Source organism: Nerophis lumbriciformis, linkage group LG12 (genome assembly GCF_033978685.3).
Source record: "Nerophis lumbriciformis linkage group LG12, RoL_Nlum_v2.1, whole genome shotgun sequence".
NCBI classification, from domain to species: Eukaryota; Metazoa; Chordata; class Actinopteri; order Syngnathiformes; family Syngnathidae; genus Nerophis; species Nerophis lumbriciformis.
The window spans coordinates 3,862,115-3,883,045 of record NC_084559.2 but is presented as its reverse complement, the minus strand read 5'-3'; the positions used below and the strand labels follow the sequence as shown (position 1 = coordinate 3,883,045).

The following is a 20,931-nucleotide window of genomic DNA, read 5'->3' as shown; positions in this document are numbered from 1 at the left end:
GCGCCTGCACACAGCGCAAAATCTACCCGTGCCTGGTTTACGGACCATGGTATTTCTGTTCTAAATTGGCCCGCCAACTCCCCTGACCTTAGCCCCATAGAAAATCTGTGGGGTATTGTGAAAAGGAAGATGCAGAATGCCAGACCCAAAAACGCAGAAGAGTTGAAGGCCACTATCAGAGCAACCTGGGCTCTCATAACACCTGAGCAGTGCCAGAAACTCATCGACTCCATGCCACGCCGCATTAACGCAGTAATTGAGGCAAAAGGAGCTCCAACCAAGTATTGAGTATTGTACATGCTCATATTTTTCATTTTCATACTTTTCAGTTGGCCAACATTTCTAAAAATCCCTTTTTTGTATTAGCCCTAAGTAATATTCTAATTTTGTGACACACGGAATTTTGGATTTTCATTTGTTGCCACTTCAAATCATCAAAATTAAATGAAGTAAACATTTGAATGCATCAGTCTGTGTGCAATGAATAAATATAATGTACAAGTTACACCTTTTGAATGCAATTACTGAAATAAATCAAGTTTTTCAAAATATTCTAATTTACTGGCTTTTACCTGTATATATATATCCCCGCGACCCCGAAGGGAATAAGCGGTAGTAAATGGATGGATGGATATATATATATATATATATATATATATATGTATATATAAGAAATAATTGACTTTCAGTGAATTCTAGCTATATATATATATATATATATATATATAAATAAAAGAAATACTTGAATTTCAGTGTTCATTTATTTACACATATACACACACATAACACTCATCTACTCATTGTTGAGTTAAAGGTTGAATTGTCCATCCTTGTTCTATTCTCTGTCACTATCTTTCTAACCATGCTGAACACCCTCTCTGATGATGCATTGCTGTGTGGCACGCACAAAAGTGCTTTCATCAAATGCACTAGATGGCAGTATTGTCCTGTTTAAGAGTGTCACAACATTGCTGTTTACGGCAGACGGACTGCTTTACTGTAGACGTTCTTTATATCGTGGGAAAGCGGACTCAGGTCCGCCTGAATTTCGGGAGAAAATTTGTCCCGGGAGGTTTTCGGGAGAGGCGCTGAATTTCGGGAGTCTCCCGGAAAATCCGGGAGGGTTGGCAAGTATGCTTTTACCAAAAAGGCAGTTTTGGTTTCCTGCAGTCCAGAAACAACACATTTAAACAATGTATTCCCTGAATGTACTGTATTGGTATTTTATTTGAGGCAGGGTGGCTTTGGGGCAAAACACAGAAGAGTTTGAATGAGACCCAATAGTATTTGCTCTAGCTCACTTGACAACAAAAACATTAAAATCCTTATATGAGCTCCAAAACATTTCATAAACAAAATTTCAAAACATTGTCCACAATTCTGGCCCTGTATTTATTTGGTATTAAATCAACATCAAAATTTGCGGAATTATCCAACTCTAAAATATAGTCATTATTCTCAAAAATGATTCAACAGAATTACCTTTTGTAGTAAATATTTTGTGTTCTCCTCCATTGCTGTTTCTTGAAGGCAGCAGCTTGGAAGCTAGCCTGACAGAGGGCGACCGCACTAAGGCCGTCTTCATCTATCCGCTAAGAGAAAATATCGACTGGTTGAGTCTCCATCCAGCGACTGTAAAGCGAGGCAGGAAAGTGTGGTTAGATATTGATTGAGAGGAGAAGTGCTCTCGGTGTATCGATTGGCTTGCTTATGGAGACTATAGCAATTATTGGTTAAGGACAGTCGTGTCAGCTCTTTTTTTGCTCATGAAACAACAAGTGTGTTCTCTGGAATGAATTATATTTAATGGTGGGGGTCTGACTGTAGCCCCTGTGATCACTCGAGTACGTCCTCAGACGAGAGGTTGTACAGTAAGTGGAAGAGTAATACCACTTCTACGCCTCATTGACCTCCTGACGGATTCTCTCCTGCTTTCAGGTGAGACTCGAGGAATCCAGGCCAGGCCTGTGTCGACGCCATCCTCCGCCATGCTTTCTTGGTTCCTCAGGCTGCGACGCACAAACCGCTGCCCTCTGGTGGCGACAGGTTTGAAAACATCCTCAAAATTAAAGTCGGCCTGCCAGGGAGCCAGGTCCTTCTGTCCAGGACCTGAGCTGCCGGGGTCAGGCTGTTCCTCTGTTGGGTTCACAGAGCTTCCTGACACAATTTGGGCCTGCTGGGACGTCAAACCAACTCCTCCGATCGTGTGGTCATCATCAGTCAAAGGGCATTCTGCCATTGCGGTTGCTGTGTCGGCAGCTGTTAGTGTGCATTGCGCTTCAGTGCCATCCTGATCTGGCACAGACGAGACTTCTATTGACACGCCTGGAAGTGTCGCGATCTCATCCTTGTGGTTCTCACTTATTTCAAGCTCCACGCAGAGCAGGTCATTGTCTGAAACATTAACCTTCCTCGTCAGTTCTAGCCCTTTGACTCCGGTTCCTGGAGTTCCCCTGTTCTTCTCTGTGGTTCTTTCGTTAATGGACATGGGGAATGTGCTTGCATCGTGAGCCTCTGCCTTCATTGGCCCACTGGCTGCTGACAGGTTCGGACTTTCGTCTAAGAGTAGCGGGAAGGAAACAAACAGCAGGAGAGAAAATGAGGGAAATACATTTACTATTTCAGGCTTTACAAATGTTATAGTTGAAGACTTGCAGGTAAGGGTGTAACGGTACGCGTATTTGTATTGAACCGTTCCGGTACGGGGGTTTCAGTTCGGTTCGGAGGTGTACCAAACGAGTTTCCACACGAACATATTAAGTGCCTCTGCCTCTGTCAGTACCGTATTTTCCGCACTATTAGCCGCACCTAAAAACCACAAATTTACTCAAAAGCTGACAGTGCGGCTTTTAACCCGGTGCGCTTTATATATGGATTAATATTACGATTCATTTTCATAAAGTTTCGATCTCGCAACTTCGGTAAACAGCCGCCATCTTTTTTCCCGGTAGAACAGGAAGCACTTCTTCTTCTACGCAAGCAACCGCCAAGGTAAGCACCCGCCCCCATAGAACAGGAAGCGCTTCTTCTTCTACTGTAAGCAACCACCCGCCCGCGTAGAAGAAGAAAAAGCGTGCGGATATCACCGTACGTTTCATTTCCTTTGTGTGTTTACATCTGTAAAGACCACAAAATGGCTCCTACTAAGCGTCAGGGATCCGGTTCATGAAAAGACGCAATCTCTCCATCCGCACACGGATTACCGGTACTATTTCACAGCAACTGATATTCCTGTGAAACGCACTGTGGATACAACGGGAGCACGTACGGTGAATATTCGCACCACAGGGAATGAGAAGTCATCCTTCACTGTGGTTCTAGCTTGCCATGCTAATGGCCAGAAACTTCCACCCATGGTGATATTCAAAAGGAAGACCTTGCCAAAAGAGACCTTTCCAGCCGGCGTCATCATAAAAGCTAACTCGAAGGGATGGATGAAGAAAAGATGAGTGAGTGGTTAAGGTAAGTTTAAGTTTACGCGAAGAGGCCGGGTGGCTTTTTTCACGCAGCTCTGTCCATGTTGATATACGTATGTTTGTGATTGCACATTTGCGTACATTTTGGGAGTGAACAGAGTTGTTAGAACGCTGGTTTTTAATATATTATTAAAGTTTGACTGACCTATCTGACTGTTTTTTTGACATTCCTTTAGCGCAGTTAGATGCGGCTTACAACACGGGGCGGCTTATAGGTGGACAAAGTTTTGAAATATGCCGTTCATTGAAGGCGCGGCTTTTAACCCAGGGCGCCTTATGGTGCGGAAAATACGGTACTCTACACAGCACCCAGCATTGTCCCACCCACACAACCATCTGATTGGTTACAAACAGAGCGGTAACGGCCAATCAGCAGTGCGTATTCAGAGCGCATGCAGTCAGTGCTTAGCGTTTAGCAGGTAAGCATCAGGCAGCGGACTCTCCCCAAATGATAATAAACACCTCCCAGTCAACTACTAGTAACATCTCTATGAGCCCGTTGACCTTCTAGAAATATAAAAGGCAGCTCAGCTCGCTCGCAGTCCTGGCTTGAGGTGAAGGCTAATTCGCTTTTAGCCTAACGTTAGCTAATTTTGCGGTGTGTGTGTGTGTGCGTGTTACGGACAGCAAAGCCCTGTCTGTCTGTTATTTCACTCTACCTTTTTCTGTGTTGATTGAGCTGTGTTGAAGCAGCAAAAAAGAACATTATGCTAAATGAAGAGTTTCTGTCTCTGATAGTTGATATAATAATGTAAGTGCATCATTAAGCCTACATGAACTCCATGGTGTTCAGGGATGAATAGTCTCTCCTAAATTATATTAATCATTAGAAATGCAGCAGCCTAGTTTTGAATGGCAGGGTCCCTGCTATCACATGATAGAAATATAACATTTACATAATAAAAATCAACTACAGGCTTCCCAAATGCTGTAATAAATTAAGCATGATGAGTTGACTTGAAACTGTTTAATGTTGCACTTTTTATATGTAGAAGAAAAGTTTTGTCATTGTATTTAATCTGAGCAACAACTTGAGGCAGTTTAATGTTGATTAACGTGGGCAGAATTATTATAGTGTTCTCAATGTTAAAAGGATAAAGCCATTGTTTACAAATGTGGTAAATAAATAACCAAAAAAATTTATATTTTGTTGTTTTCTTACTGTACCGAAAATGAACCGAACCGTGACCTCTAAACCGAGGTACGTACCGAACCAAATTTTTTGTGTACCGTTACACCCCGAGGCGTAACAGAAAATATTTGAGGAAGCAATGCATTACAGGAAGGTAGGACTGGGCGATATATCGAGTTTGTAAGATGTATTGATATATTTTTAAACAAGATATGAATTAAGAAAATATATTGATATATTTTATTTCACGTTAAAATGACCAAACACCGCGTATTTGTTGTGTTCCTTGATTCTCCCCCGCTCCCTCTCATGGACTAAACCCACTTTTTTGTTGATTTAACATGCTTCCTTTATGCATGTGCATTTGTATATTAATGTGATTTAATATGCTGTCATGACCTTTATTATTGGAGACATGTTCTGTGGTCTGACAAAACAAAAACGGAACAGTTTGGCTATAATGACTATCTTTACGTTTGGAGGGAAAAGAGGGAAGCTTGCAAGCCTGAGAACACCATCACGACTGTGAAATACGGTGGTGGCAGCATCATGTTCTGGGTTTGTTTTGCTGCAGGGAGGGACTAGTGCACTTCACAAAATATATAGCATCATAAAGAAAAAAAACCTGTGGAAATCCAGAAGCAACATCTGAAAACATCAGTCAGGAAGGTAAAGCTTGGGCACAAATGGGTCTATTGAATGGACAATGACCCGAAACATGCTGCCAAACAGGCAACCAAGTGGAATACGGTGAACAAAATCAATGTTCTGGAGTGGCAATTACAAAGCCCTGATCTCAATCCTACTGAAAATGGATAGGTTGAGCTAAGAAAAGCATGTGTAGGCAAGGCAGCCTACAAACTTGTCTCAGTTACATCAGTTCTGTCAGAAGAAACGGGCTAAAATTCCTGCCAACGACTGGCAGAAGCTTGTGGAAGGATATCCAATACGTTTGACACATACGGTTTAAAGGCAATGGTACCAAATGCTAGGGATGTCCCGATCCAGGTTTTTGCACTTCCGATCCGATACCGATATTGTTTTTGCACTTCGATCCGATACCGATACTGACCGATACCAATACTGACCGATACTGGCCTATCAGAGCATGTATTAAAGTTTAAAGTTATTTAGCCTACTTAGTTGTCAGAATCATGTTGAAAAGGGTTTTAGTACTCCTGATAACAACTAGCCAGCTGAATTAGGGGAGTTTGAATAATACACAATGGTTGGTAACAAGAAACTGACCTGTTTATTCAAGGATAAACACAAAATAGACAAAATCATACATGACAAACAGAAATGGCATCATTGAAACTAGGGTTGGGCGATATGGCCTTTTTTTAATATTGCGATATTTTAAGGCCATATTGCGATACACAATATATATCTCGATATTTTGCCTTAGCCTTGAATGAACACTTGATGCATATAATCACAGCAGTATGATGATTCTATGTGTTTTGATTGATTGATTGAGACTTTTATTAGTAGGTTGCACAGTGAAGTTCATATTCCGTACAATTGACCACTAAATGGTAACACCCCAATAAGTTTTTCAACTTGTTTAAGTCGGGGTCCACTTAAATTGATTCATGATACAGATATATACTATCAGATATATACTATCATCATAATACAGTCATCACACAAGATAATCACATTGAATTATTTACATTATTTATAATCCAGGGTGTGGAGGGGGGCGCCGGATGTAAGTGTCAAAAAGACAGCCAAAAGAGTTTGATATGAGAATAAATCTAAAGTTAAAATATAGGGTAGAAATGCACCCATTTGCAGGAAATGTAGTCTTGATTTTCAACATTTTCTTTCAAGGCTTGCATGTCTACATTAAAACATTCTTCTTCATACTGCATTAATATATGCTACTTTTAAACTTTCATGCAGAGAAGGAAATCACAACTAAAAAAATCACTAATTTTTTCATACGGTGTTGATCTGGAAATTTTTGCCTCGGCATTTTGATGGTGTGGACGTGTGGCACCGAACGGGGATAAGCGGCTCGACAGACGTTATAATATTTGAACAATGATGACGAAAACTGTTTTTTCTGTCGTGTCCGTGTGTCGAAAATTGTTATGCGCTTATTTTTTTATTTGATTTTGTGCGTGGCATATAATTGCTATGCGCAGAGGACGTTTAAACAGTGCGCAATTGCATAAGCGCGCACCTTAGAGAGAACGTTGGTCACACGGCTGCGCTAGCATCACAGCTAACGTTAGCCATGCTGCTACCTCTCTGCTCGGGGAGGACGTATACGTATGTGACGTGACAGTATGTGACGTGTGTAAGAAGGTGCGCTTGCTGTCTGTGAGAGGGAGACACAGGAAAGTGTGAGAAGAGCCTGTCGTGTAATGCCAGCAGCTAAAAGCAACTGCGTGAGAATCCAGACCTGTGGATGTGTTGAAGGTGTGCTGGAAAATGCGGAACGGAAAGTAGGGAGCAGCAGAAAAGTGGAATGTACTATTTAAATAGGTGCGTTGGAAAACACGGAGCGGAGTTTTTTTAACTGGATCTGGATCGGCATTTTCCCATGCCTTGCCGATACTCATTTTTTTGCAAATATCGGCGGCCGATCCGATCCAAATATCGGATCGGGACATCCCTACCAAATGCTAATGGAATGTATGTCAACTTCTTACTTTGAAGAAAGTAATATAAATAATCTCTCTCATTATTCTGGCATTTAGCGACTATATTGTAAATCATTTTGGAAATCAAAACTAACCTAAAACAAAAAGTGTATTCTGATTTCGAGCCAGACAAGTGAGAAATAATGCATACCGGTAAGTACATTTCTTGTTTCAACTGTATGTATAATGTTTAGCAGCAGCCTCGTTAAAAAAAAAAATCATGCAAATATTATCGGACATATCTAGTTTAGGGATGTCCCGATCCGATATTTGGATCGGATCGGCTGCCGATATTTGCCAAAAATTGCGTATCGGCAAGGCATGGGAAAATGCCGATCCAGATCCAGTTTAAAAAAAAAAACTCCGGTCCGTGTTTTCCAACGCACCTATTTAAATAATACATTCCACTTTTCTGCTGCTCCGTAATTTACGTTCCGCATTTTCCAGCACACCTTCAACACATCCACAATTCTCACGTAGTTGCTTTTAGCTGCTGGCATTACACGACAGGCTCTTCTCACTCTTTCCTGTGTCTCCCTCTCACAGACAGCGAGCGCACCTTCTTACACACTTCACATACTGTCACGTCATATGTCACATACTGTCATGTCATACGTCACATACGTATACGTCCTCTCCCAGCAGAGAGCGAGGTAGCGGCATGGCAAACGTTAGCTGTGATGCTAGCGCAGCCGCTAAGGTGCGCGCCTGCTCAAACGTCCTCTGCGCACGGCAAATCTATGCCACGCACAAAATCAAATAAAAAAATAAGCGCATAACAATTTTCGACACACACGACAGAGAAAACAGTTTTCGTCATCATTGTTCAAATATTGTGACGTCTGTCGAGACGCTTATCTCCATTCGGGGCCACACGTCCACACCATCAAAATGCAGAGGCAAACATTTACACATCAACACCGTCTGAAAAAATTAGTGATTTTTTTAGTTGTGATTTCCTTCTCTGCATGAAAGTTTAAAAGTAGCATATATTAATGCAGTATGAAGAAGAATGTTTTAATGTAGACATGCAAGCCTTGTAAGAACATTTTGAAAATCAAGACTACATTTCCTGCAAATGGGTGCATTTCTACCCCATATTTTAACTTTAGATTTATTCTCATATCAAACTCTTTTGGCTGTCTTTTTGACACTTACATCCGGCGCCCCCCTCCACACCCTGGATTATAAATAATGTAAATAATTCAATGTGATTATCTTGTGTGATGACTGTATTATGATGATAGTATATATCTGATAGTATATATCTGTATCATGAATCAATTTAAGTGGACCCCGACTTAAACAAGTTGAAAAACTTATTGGGGTGTTACCATTTAGAGGTCAATTGTACGGAATATGTACTTCACTGTGCAACCTACTAATAAAAGTCTCAATCAATCAATCAAAACCCATAGAATCATCATACTGCTGTGATTATATGTATCAAGTGTTCATTCAAGGCTAAGGCAAAATATCGAGATATATATCGTGTATCGCAATATGGCCTTAAAATATCGCAATATTAAAAAAAGGCCATATCGCCCAGCCCTAGTTCAATGATGCCATTTCTGTTTGTCATGTATAATTTTGTCTATTTTGTGTTTATCCTTGAATAAACAGATCAGTTTCTTGTTACCAACCATTGTGTATTATTCAAACTCCCCTAATTCAGCTGGCTAGTTGTTATCAAGAGTACCGTATTTTCCGCACTATTAGCCGCACCTAAAAACCACAAATTTACTCAAAAGCTGACAGTGCGGCTTATAACCCGGTGCGCTTTATATATGGATTAATATTAAGATTCATTTTCATAAAGTTTAGGTCTCGCAACTACGGTAAACAGCCGCCATCTTTTTTCCCCGTAGAAGAGGAAGCGCTTCTTCTTCTACGCAAGCAACCGCCAAGGTAAGCACCCGCCCCCATAGAAGAGGAAGCGCTTCTTCTTCTACTGTAAGCAACCACCCGCCCCCGTAGAAGAAGAAGAAGCGCGCGGATATTACGTTTCATTTCCTTTGTGTGTTTACATCTGTAAAGACCACAAAATGGCTCCTACTAAGCGACAGGTTTCCGGTTCATGAAAAGACGCAATCTCTCCATCCGCACACGGACTACTATTTCACAGCAACTGCCTAAAGACTTTCAAGAAAAGTTGGCTACTTTCCGTGCATATTGTAAAAACAAGATAGCTGAAAAAAAGACCCGGCCAGAGAACATTATCAACATGGACGAGGTTCCACTGACTTTTGATATTCCTGTGAACCGCAATGTGGATACAACGGGAGCACGTACGGTGAATATTCGCACCACAGGGAATGAGAAGTCATCCTTCACTGTGGTTCTAGCTTGCCATGCTAATGGCCAGAAACTTCCACCCATGGTGATATTCAAAAGGAAGACCTTGCCAAAAGAGACCTTTCCAGCCGGCGTCATCATAAAAGCTAACTCGAAGGGATGGATGGATGAAGAAAAGGTTAGCGAGTGGTTAAGGGAAGTTTACGCGAAGAGGCCGGGTGGCTTTTTTCACGCAGCTCCGTCCATGTTGATATACGACTCCATGCGCGCCCACATCACGCTGGTTTTTAATATATTATTAAAGTTTGACTGACCTATCTGACTGTTTTTTTGACATTCCCTTTAGCGCAGTTAGATGCGGCTTATAACACGGGGCGGCTTATAGGTGGACAAAGTTTTGAAATATGCCGTTCATTGAAGGCGCGGCTTATAACCCAGGGCGGCTTATGGTGCGGAAAATACGGTACTAAAACCCTTTTCAACATGATTCTGACAACTAAGTAGGCTAAATAACTTTAAACTTTAATACATGCTCGGATGTCAGTATCGGTATCGGTCAGTATCGGTATCGGATCGGAAATGCAAAAACAATATCGGTATCGGATCGGAAGTGCAAAAACCTGGATCGGGACATCCCTAATCTAGTTAAGATGCCTTTAATATTCACGGCATGTCTTAATGGACCTTAAGACTCTACGCGTTTTCATCGGGGTACATAATCCTATTCTAAAGACGACGTCTTTCCATGACAATCTTTCCCCATTTTGACGCCCGTGTAACGTTCCTCCCTATATTTTTTAGATATATTTACAGTAAAAGTTAATAAAACAGCAGATAAGAACAAGTGTTCTGTGTGAGCGCAGGCTGAGTGGAAGGGGGATCATGCTCATGTACAGAACTGTACGAACGGCCTCATGCGAGTACACCATAAGGGTCAAATAACGCTTGTCTGGTCAGCTTTTATTCCAAGCATCAGATCCTAAATACATCTTAACCATCATATACTGTAAGGGTTGAAGCATATTTTACCTTCGCAGCCACCAATAGGCGTGTTCTGTGCAGCTGGAAACTGGTTTAGGAAGGACTCTGCGATGGGACTCAGGGAAGGATTGTTTGAGGCATATTCCCGACATCCGTACAGAGAACGATTCACCTCCTTTTTCCACCGACGTGCGGTTGCCAACTGTGGTGAGATCATAAGGGATCATACAATTTCCTCATCAACACAAACATGCTATCGCCTACATAGGAAGCTCTTAAAGGCCTACTGAAATGACATTTTTTTATTTAAACAGGGATAGCAGATTCATTCTATGTGTCATACCTGATCATTTCACGATATTGCCATATTTTTGCTGAAAGGATTTAGTATAGAACAGGGGTCGGCAACCCGCGGCTCCGGAGCCGCATGCGGCTCTTTGATCACTCTGATGCGGCTCAGCTGCATACTTGCCAACCCCCCCGATTTTCCCGGGAGACTTCCATATTTCAGTGCCTCTCACAGAAAACTTTCAGGATTAATATTCTCCAATTTTCACCCTTATAATAATAACAAGGGTGTGTCATGATGGTAAAGCATTTGGCGCCCTCTATAATATGTATTAACAGCGTGCCAGCTCTGCCTCTTGTTGTATGCATTTTCTGCTTGCACATGTAAGTGACAGCAAGGCATACTTGGTCAACAGCCACACATATTACACTGACGGTGGCCATATAAAACAACTTTAACACTCTTACTAATAATGGGCCACACTTTAAACCAAAACCAAACAAGAATGACAAACACATTTCGGCAGAACATCTGCACCTTAACACAACAGAACAAATACCCAGAATCCCATGCAGCCCTGACTCTTCCGGGCTACATTATCCACCCCTGCTACCACCAAACCCCGCCCCCACCCCAACCCTGCTCCCTCACACATCAACCCCCCCCTCTGTGCGTTGGTTGAGGTGGGCGGGGTTTGGTAGCGGGGGTGTATAATGTAGCCCGGAAGAGTTAGGGCTGCATGGGATTCTGGGTATCTGTTCTGTTGTGTTTATGTTGTGTTACGGTGCAGATGTTCTCCCGAAATGTGTTTGTCATTCTTGTTTGGTGTGGGTTCACAGTGTGGCCCATTATTAGTAAGAGTGTTAAAGTTTTTTATACCGCCACCGTCAGTGTAACCTGTGAGGTTGTTGACCAAGTATGCCTTGCTGTCACCTACGTGTGCAAGTAGAAGCTCCATACAACGTGTGGCTGCGCCGGCACGCTGGTTGTAGCGGGCGTTAAATGCTGTACCATCACGGCACGTTCGAGAGAACAGTTGACCTGAAATTCGTAGTCTGCCGGAAAAATCGGGAGGGTTGGCAAGTATGACGCTGTCAAGCGCCATTCATATAAAACCCGCGGGCCGCACCAACATTCAATTATCATATTAATGTGTGGGCCGCGTGTCTGAGACCCGTGCACAAAGCAAAAAAAACTTTGTATGCAGTGTTATTTCATTTTAAATTTCAAAAGATTTTTGTGGCTCCCATTGTTTTCTTTAATTTGTGAAACTGGTCAAAATGGCTCTTTGACTGGTAAAGGTTGCCGAGCCCTGGTATAGAACAACGACGATAAAGTTCTCAACTTTTGGTCGCTGATAAAAAAAAAGCCTTGCCTGTACCGGAAGTAGCGTGACGTCACAAGTTGAAAGTCTCCTCACATTTCCCCATTGTTTACACCAGCAGCGAGAGCGATTGGGAGCGAGAAAGCGACGATTACCCCATTAAATTGAGCCAGGATGAACGATTCGTGGATGAGGAACTTGAGAGTGAAGTATTAGAGTGCAGTGCAGGACGCATCTTTTTTCGCTTTGACCGTAACTTAGGTACAAGGGCTCATTGGATTCCACACTCTCTCATTTTTCTATTGTGGATCACGGATTTGTATTTCAAACCACCTCGGATACTATATCCTCTTGAAAATGAGAGTCGAGAACGCGAAATGGACATTCACAGTGACTTTTATCTCCACGACAATACATCGGTGAAGCACTTTAGCTACGGAGCTAACGTGGCAGCATCGGGCTTAACTGCAGATAGAAACAAAAGAAATAAACCCCTGACTGGAAGGATAGACAGAAAATCAACAATACTATTAAACCATGGACCTGTAACTACACGGTTAATGCTTTCCAGCCTGGCGAAGCTTAAAGGGGAACATTATCACAATTTCAGAATGGTTAAAACCATTAAAAATCAGTTCCCAGTGGCTTATTATATTTTTCGAAGTTTTTTTCAAAATTTTACCCATCACGCAATATCCCTAAAAAAAGCTTCAAAGTGCCTGATTTTAACCACCCCCACCCATTTTCCTGTGACGTCACATAGTGAATACAAACAAACATGGCGGAAAGAACAGCAAGATATAGCGACATTAGCTCGGATTCAGACTCGGATTTCCGCGGCTTAAGCGATTCAACAGATTACGCATGTATTGAAACGGATGGTTGTAGTGTGGAGGCAGGTAGCGAAAACGAAATTGAAGAAGAAACTGAAGCTATTGAGCCATATCGGTTTGAACCGTATGCAAGCGAAACCGACGAAAACGACACGACAGCCAGCGACACGGGAGAAAGCGAGGACGAATTCGGCGATCGCCTTCTAACCAACGATTGGTATGTGTTTGTTTGGCATTAAAGGAAACTAACAACTATGAACTAGGTTTACAGCATATGAAATACATTTGGCAACAACATGCACTTTGAGAGTGCAGACAGCCCAATTTTCATCAATTAATATATTCTGTAGACATACCCTCATGTCAGCAGGCCAGGGAAGCTAGGGTCGATATTCTTCTCTTGATCATCTTCGGTGGCATAAGGGACGGTGTGAGCCAAGACATCCAGGGGGTTTAGCTCGCTCGTCTGCGGGAACAAACTGCCGCCATTGCTTGCCGTGCTACCGAGGTCCTTTGTCCCTGAATTGCTCACACACTCCGGCAGATTCAATGGGGGTCTGGCGGCAGATTTCTTTGACTTTATCGTTGGAAATGCATCTGCTTTGAGTGTCGCAGGATATCCACACATTCTTGCCATCTCTGTCGTAGCATAGCTTTCGTCGGTAAAGTGTGCGGAACAAACGTCCAATTTCTTGCCACTTTCGCATCTTTGGGCCACTGGTGCAACTTGAATCCGTCCCTGTTCGTGTTGTTACACCCTCCGACAACACACCGACGAGGCATGATGTCTCCAAGGTACGGAAAACAGTCGAAAAAACGGAAAATAACAGAGCTGATTTGACTAGGTGTTTGAGAAAATGGCGGATTGCTTCCCGATGTGACGTCATCGCTCCGAGAGCGAATAATAGAAATGCGTTTAATTCGCCAAAATTCACCCATTTAGAGTTCGGAAATCGGTTAAAAAAATATATGGTCTTTTTTCTGCAACATCAAGGTATATATTGACGCTTACATAGGTCTGGTGATAATGTTCCCCTTTAACAATGCTGTTGCTAACGACGCCATTGAATCCAACTTAGCTACGGACCTCGACAGAGCTATGATAAAAACATTAGCTCTCCACCTACGCCAGCCCTCATCTGCTCATCAACACCGAAGCTCACCTGCGTTCCAGCGATCGACGGAATAGCGCGTCTGCTATCCAAGTCAAAGTCCTCCTGGTTGTGTTGCTGTAGCCAGACGCTAATACACCGATCGCATCTACAGCTTTCTTCTTTGCAGTCTCCATTGTTCATTAAACAAATTGCAAAAGATTCACCAACACAGATGTCCAGAATACTGTGGAATTTTGCGATGAAAACTGAGCTTTTTGTATTGGATACAATGGCGTCCCAATACTTCCGTTTCAACCATCGACGTCACGCGCATACGTCATCATACCTAGACGTTTTCAACCGGAAGTTTCGCAGGAAATTTAAAATTGCACTTTTTTTGGCATGTGTTGCAATGTTAAGATTTCATCATTGATATATAAACTATCAGACTGCGTGGTCGGTAGTAGTGGGTTTCAGTAGGCCTTTATTTGTTGCTTTCTGCCTCATTGCGCAAAAACACAACGATCGCTGTTTCAAGTCCGTAAAGTGACAAAACCACAATATTTTCAGACTGACATGAAAATTTGGTATTTTAAGTAACTGACACAGTAACATTTAGAGTTCATATCAGCAGGTAATTGCGCAACTTTAACTCCTACTTTTTCCCTACGCTTTGAGCAAAACAGTGTGGCTAATTTATGGATTTTTCTTCACCAAAGGCCATATTTTCAGATTGACACGAAAATTTATTATTCTAAAGGGGAACATTATCACAATTTCAGAATGGTTAAAACCACTAAAAATCAGTTCCCAGTGGCTTATTATATTTTTCGAAGTTGTTTTCAAAATTTTACCCATCACGCAATATCCCTAAAAAAAGCTTCAAAGTGCCTGATTTTAACCATCGTTATAAACACCCGTCCATTTTCCTGTGACGTCACATAGTGAAGCCAAAACAAACAAACATGGCGGAAAGAACAGCAAGCTATAGCGACATTAGCTCGGATTCAGACTCGGATTTCAGCGGCTTAAGCGATTCGGATTTCAGCGGCTTAAGCGATTCAACAGATTACGAATGTATTGAAACGGATGGTTGTAGTGTGGAGGCAGGTAGCGAAAACGAAATTGAAGAAGAAACTGAAGCTATTGAGCCATATCGGTTTGAACCGTATGAAAGCGAAACCGACGAAAACGACACGACAGCCAGCGACACGGGAGAAAGCAAGGACGAATTCGGCGATCGCCTTCTAACCAACGATTGGTATGTGTTTGTTTGGCATTAAAGGAAACTAACAACTTTGAACTAGGTTTACAGCATATGAAATACATTTGGCAACAACATGCACTTTGAGAGTGCAGACAGCCCAGTTTTCATCAATTAATATATTCTGTAAACATACCCTCATGTCAGCAGGCCAGGGAAGCTAGGGTCGATATTCTTCTCTTGATCATTTTCGGTGGCATAAGGGACGGTGTGAGCCAAGACATCCAGGGGGTTTAGCTCGCTCGTCTGCGGGAACAAACTGCCGCCATTGCTTGCCGTGCTACCGAGGTCCTTTGTCCCTGAATTGCTCACACACTCCGGCAGATTCAATGGGGGTCTGGCGGCAGATTTCTTTGACTTTATCGTTGGAAATGCATCTGCTTTGAGTGTCGCAGGATATCCACACATTCTTGCCATCTCTGTCGTGGCATAGCTTTCGTCGGTAAAGTGTGCGGAACAAACGTCCAATTTCTTGCCACTTTCGCATCTTTGGGCCACTGGTGCAACTTGAATCCGTCCCTGTTCGTGTTGTTACACCCTCCGACAACACACCGACGAGGCATGATGTCTCCAAGGTACGGAAAACAGTCGAAAAAGCGGAAAATAACAGAGCTGATTTGACTCGGTGTTTGAGAAAATGGCGGATTGCTTCCCGTTGTGACGTCATCGCTGCGAGAGCGAATATTAGAAAGGCGTTTAATTCGCCAAAATTCACCCATTTAGAGTTCGGAAATCGGTTAAAAAAAATATATGGTCTTTTTTCTGCAACATCAAGGTATTTATTGACGCTTACATAGGTCTGGTGATAATGTTCCCCTTTAAGTAACTGATACAGTGAAATTTGGAGTTGATATCAGCAGGTAATTTAGCAACGTGAACTACTGTATTTTCCATAGCGGCATAGATGACAGGAGACGAAGGTGAGTTGACTTTTCTGAAAAAACTGATTTGAAATATTTGTCAGTTAACTCACCTTAAACTTCTCAGATGGCTGGGTGGCAGAGCGTGTCAACCTCTTGACGGGTTTGCTCTCTTCAGTCAACTAGATGAAGAAAATGTGGATATACATTATATTATCTTTTGAACAATCATAAAATGTATACACAGAGAGGCGGCTGCGTTTGCATTTAATGGATTTAACTGAAAGGTATCAGACGTATTAAAGTGAAGGAGCAGTGAAGGCAATCTTTTTTTTTTAGCATCAAAAGCCGAAAACTGAGTGTTAAAAAATTAAAAAATGCGTGAAGAAGAGAAAGCTTTTGCCAACATCAGTCTGCTGAGGAATACTGTGGCTACAAGGATTTTGGAACAATCATCAGAACTGGTAAGCCAATCTATCAAATCAATTGTAACTGATGAGCGCACCGACGCGTCTTAACAGTCCATATTTATTTGTGGAGTTAATGACATCGACCGTCACTGAGATGTTCCCTGACATCAGCTGTAGTGCACACATGTCAATAAACAATATGCACAAACTTGTCTTAGGAAATCTGAGGTTGTTCATGACATGTTTTGTAAAAGTACAGTGCATAACTATAACCATTTTCTTCATAGGATAGGATATGACTTTATTGTCATTGCACAAGTACAACGAAACTTTGTTTTCAGCACAAACCCGTTCAAGATTACACAAACAAACAGTGTACAGGGTTACAGAACAGGAACGCTGATGGGTCGCCAAAGGCGCCCCGTAAAAGAAAAGAAAAGGTATAACGCTGGGGAAGAAGATGAGTATAAAAAATACAATCTAGACTGGGCTCCTAAGGGGGCCTAGTCTGGAGTGGGATAAAACCTCCATGCAATGCACACAAACACGTTACATTTAATCACGACAACTCGCAACAGAGGAGAGGGGGGTTGGACCCTGGAGGTCGACTGCTGCTATGAAGCGCTGCCAGCCGTCCATCACCCCGAGGGGAAACAAGCGGTGGTGAAGGCGTGGGGTGTGTGTATGTGCCCATTGTCTTGGGTCTGATGATGTAATGTTCACCTACTCAGTGGCCTAGTGGTTAGAGTGTCCGTCCTGAGATCGGTAGGTTGGGAGTTCAAATCCCGGCCGAGTCATACCAAAGACTATAAAAATGGGACCCATTACCTCCCTGCTTGGCACTCAGCATCAAGGGTTGGAATTGGGGGTTAAATCACCAAAAATGATTCCCGGGCGCAGCCACCGCTGCTGCCCACTGCTCCCCTCACCTCCCAGGGGGTGATCAAGGGTGATGGGTCAAATGCAGAGAATAATTTCGCCACACCTAGTGTGTGTGTGACAATCATTGGTACTTTAACTTTAACTTTATAGACTGAGGCCGATCTGCATGCAAGCAAAGGTTCGACTCCAGGTGTCGTTGAGGAGGGAGGGAGGTCAAAAGCGTCCATCATTGAGGTGTCCTCGGGGGTGTTTTCAGAACAGCCTTTTCCTGTTGTTCACAGCGTCAAGGCCATTCCAGGGAGTCAAATCGTAGATTAGGATGTTTGTTTTCCGCGAGCAGACAATACAATGACTTGTCTGTTCTATTCGTCCATGCTGGCTGCTCTCATATTCAATTTTCCTTTTCAGCAAGCTTCTCCATGATGTGATTCATCTTGCGATTCAGTTCAGAAATGGCCACAGTCTACGATCCCACAGCCCGGCCCAAACCTTCCGTTGCGACGAACAGCCTTTGGGCTCCTTGAGTGGCTGCCATCGTCTTACGAACTTGACAATACACCAGAGCAATGCCCAGACCAATCAGCAGTTGCCCCGCGATCACGGTTCCAAATAGGTAGATGTCTTCCACGTCCTCGATGGAAAGGACTGAGAGGCACATGATTCTCCATTCATCCCAGGAATCTCTCACGTACCCCGCAGCAATGGTTCCATCAGGGTAGCCAGGCTCTCCCGAACCTCTTTTGCTCGTCGAAAAGATTTTGTTTTTAATTGCGTCGAGTCCACCTGATCATTTCCATGTCTGATGTTTAGATTTGAGGACAGCGCAAAGAAAGAGGCTTCAAAAATGTTCAGACAAGACAAAACAAAGAGAGCAAGCTGGAAGAAGAAGGGAGCGGGAAAAAATGCGACCGCCCTCACCAGAGGCAAGACAGAAGTTCATGTCTTCTTGGTACTAAAACAGAGGTAATTATGCTATGATTTACTGGTTCCAGCCCACTTAACACTACTAATTGTAAGTGCACTCTGATTTAAAATTAGTTTGACATTCCTAATTTAAACAATTGATCAGACAGAAAATGTTATGACCCCCGACTAATAAAAAAAACAAAAAACGTACACAACTCCTGGATGGCACTTTCTACAAGTAAGATGAATGTGAAAGCATTTGGCAGGCGTACTACCTTTCTTTTCCGACTCCTGGGGCTTGCTCGAAGTTCAACAATGGATTTGGGCTTGGCCACCGCCTGCAATCGGAGAAACGGAAAGATTTGTGCTAATCCGTAAATTGGCCACAATCTATCTCAGTAAGAAAAATACAACTGAAAACACGATCGACACGGGCATACCTTTTTCTTGCGGTTCCTTAATCTAGATGGAGCTTCCGAGGCGGCCACAGGCGGCGCCTCTTCTGACAAGGACACCGTCTCATTCAGGACATTCACATGAGTGGCTGGATTAGTCCCCGATTCTAGGTGGGGTGTAGGGGAGAAACAAAGTTTTTAAGATTACTTCTATGCACCAGGAAAGACAACCGTGCTCTACAGCAGAATGGTTATGTGCAAAATAAAGAAGCCTTGTTTCCATTACTGAGAGTTGCAGCCAAAATGTTTAATGCCGGCTTCATCAGAGCAGAAAATCACACTTTTCATAGTGTGGTAGTCCTTCAGCGCTAATTTCTATTTCACATTAGGTCTAGAAAAGTGGAGGACTGCAGTGGTGGATTATTATTATTTTGCACTATTTATTTTGTTCAAACATTTGACTATAAGAAAGGGAAGATGTGTATTAAATAAATAAAGTGTTCACAAATAAATCAGTTCTAAACGTGTTTGTGTCTGCCGAAAATCTTTGTGCTGTGTTTTATTGGGATTATTATTCATGATTTTGAACAATTTTAAGTAAAAAGTATCGCTTTTGGCATCAGCAATATCCATCCATCCATCTTCTTCCGCTTATCCGAGGTCGGGTCGCGGGGGCAGCAGCCTAAGCAGGGAAGCCCAGACTTCCCTCTCCCCAGCCACTTCGTCCAGCTCTTCCTGTGGGACCCCGAGGCGTTCCCAGGCCAGCCGGGAGACATAGTCTTCCCAACGTGTCCTGGGTCTTCCTCGCGGCCTCCTACCGGTCGGACGTGCCCTAAACACCTCCCTAGGGAGGCGTTCGGGTGGCATCCTGACCAGATGCCCGAACCACCTCATCTGGCTCCTCTCGATGTTGAGGAGCAGCGGCTTTACTTTGAGCTCCCCCCGGATGACAGAGCTTCTCACCCTATCTCTAAGGGAGAGCCCCGCCACCCGGCGGAGGAAACTCATTTCGGCCGCTTGTACCCATGATCTTGTCCTTTCGGTCATAACCCAAAGCTCATGACCATAGGTGAGGATGGGAACGTAGATCGACCGGTAAATTGAGAGCTTTGCCTTCCGGCTCAGCTCCTTCTTCATCACAACGGATCGATACAGCGTCCGCATTACTGAAGACGCCGCACCGATCCGCCTGTCGATCTCACCATCCACTCTTCCCTCACTCTTGAACAAGACTCCGAGGTACTTGAACTCCTCCACTTGGGGCAAGATCTCCTCCCCAACCCGAAGATGGCACTCCACCCTTTTCCGGGCGAGAACCATGGACTCGGACTTGGAGGTGCTGATTCTCATCCCAGTTGCTTCACACTCAGCTGCGAACCGATCCAGTGAGAGCTGAAGATCCTGGCCAGATGAAGCCATCAGGACCACATCATCTGCAAAAAGCAGAGACCTAATTCTGCAGCCACCAAACCAGATCCCCTCAACGCCTTGACTGCGCCTAGAAATTCTGTCCATAAAAGTTATGAACAGAATCGGTGACAAAGGGCAGCCTTGGCAGAGTCCAACCCTCACTGGAAACGTGTCCGACTTACTAACGGCAATGCGGACCAAGCTCTGGCACTGATCATACAGGGAGCGGACTGCCACAATCAGACAGTCCGATACCCCATACTCTCTGAGCACTCCCCACAGGACTTCCCGAGGGACACGGTTGAATGCCTTCTCCAAGTCCACAAAACACATGTAGACTGGTTGGGCAAACTCCCATGCACCATCAAGGACCCTGCCGAGAGTATAGAGCTGGTCCACAGTTCCACGACCAGGACGAAAACCACACTGTTCCTCCTGAATCCGAGGTTTGACTATCCGGCGTAGCTTCCTCTCCAGTACACCTGAATAGACCTTACCGGGAAGGCTGAGGAGTGTGATCCCACGATAGTTAGAACACACCCTCCGGTTCCCCTTCTTAAAGAGAGGAACCACCACCCCGGTCTGACAATCCAGTGGTACCGCCCCCGATGTCCACGCGATGCTGCAGAGTCTTGTCAACCAAGACAGCCCCACAGCATCCAGAGCCTTAAGGAACTCCGGGCGGATCTCATCTACCCCCGGGGCCTTGCCACTGAAGAGCTTTTT

At 43.6% G+C, this 20,931-nt stretch overlaps 1 protein-coding gene across 1 annotated transcript in view; it reads right to left on the bottom strand.

Annotated features, from left to right (window-relative positions):
- Positions 1 to 824: 824 nt before the first annotated feature.
- Positions 825 to 20,931, bottom strand: part of LOC140679239 (uncharacterized) — a 50,517-nt gene continuing 30,410 nt past the window's right edge. The window contains exons 11-15 of the mRNA XM_072914239.1: positions 18,841 to 18,962; positions 18,676 to 18,738; positions 16,316 to 16,384; positions 10,587 to 10,740; positions 825 to 2,559 (exon numbers count right to left, since the gene is read on the bottom strand). Coding sequence (XP_072770340.1) covers positions 1,853 to 2,559; positions 10,587 to 10,740; positions 16,316 to 16,384; positions 18,676 to 18,738; positions 18,841 to 18,962 — 1,115 coding nt within the window. The 3' untranslated portion in view covers positions 825 to 1,852. The remainder of the gene's footprint in view (positions 2,560 to 10,586; positions 10,741 to 16,315; positions 16,385 to 18,675; positions 18,739 to 18,840; positions 18,963 to 20,931) is intronic.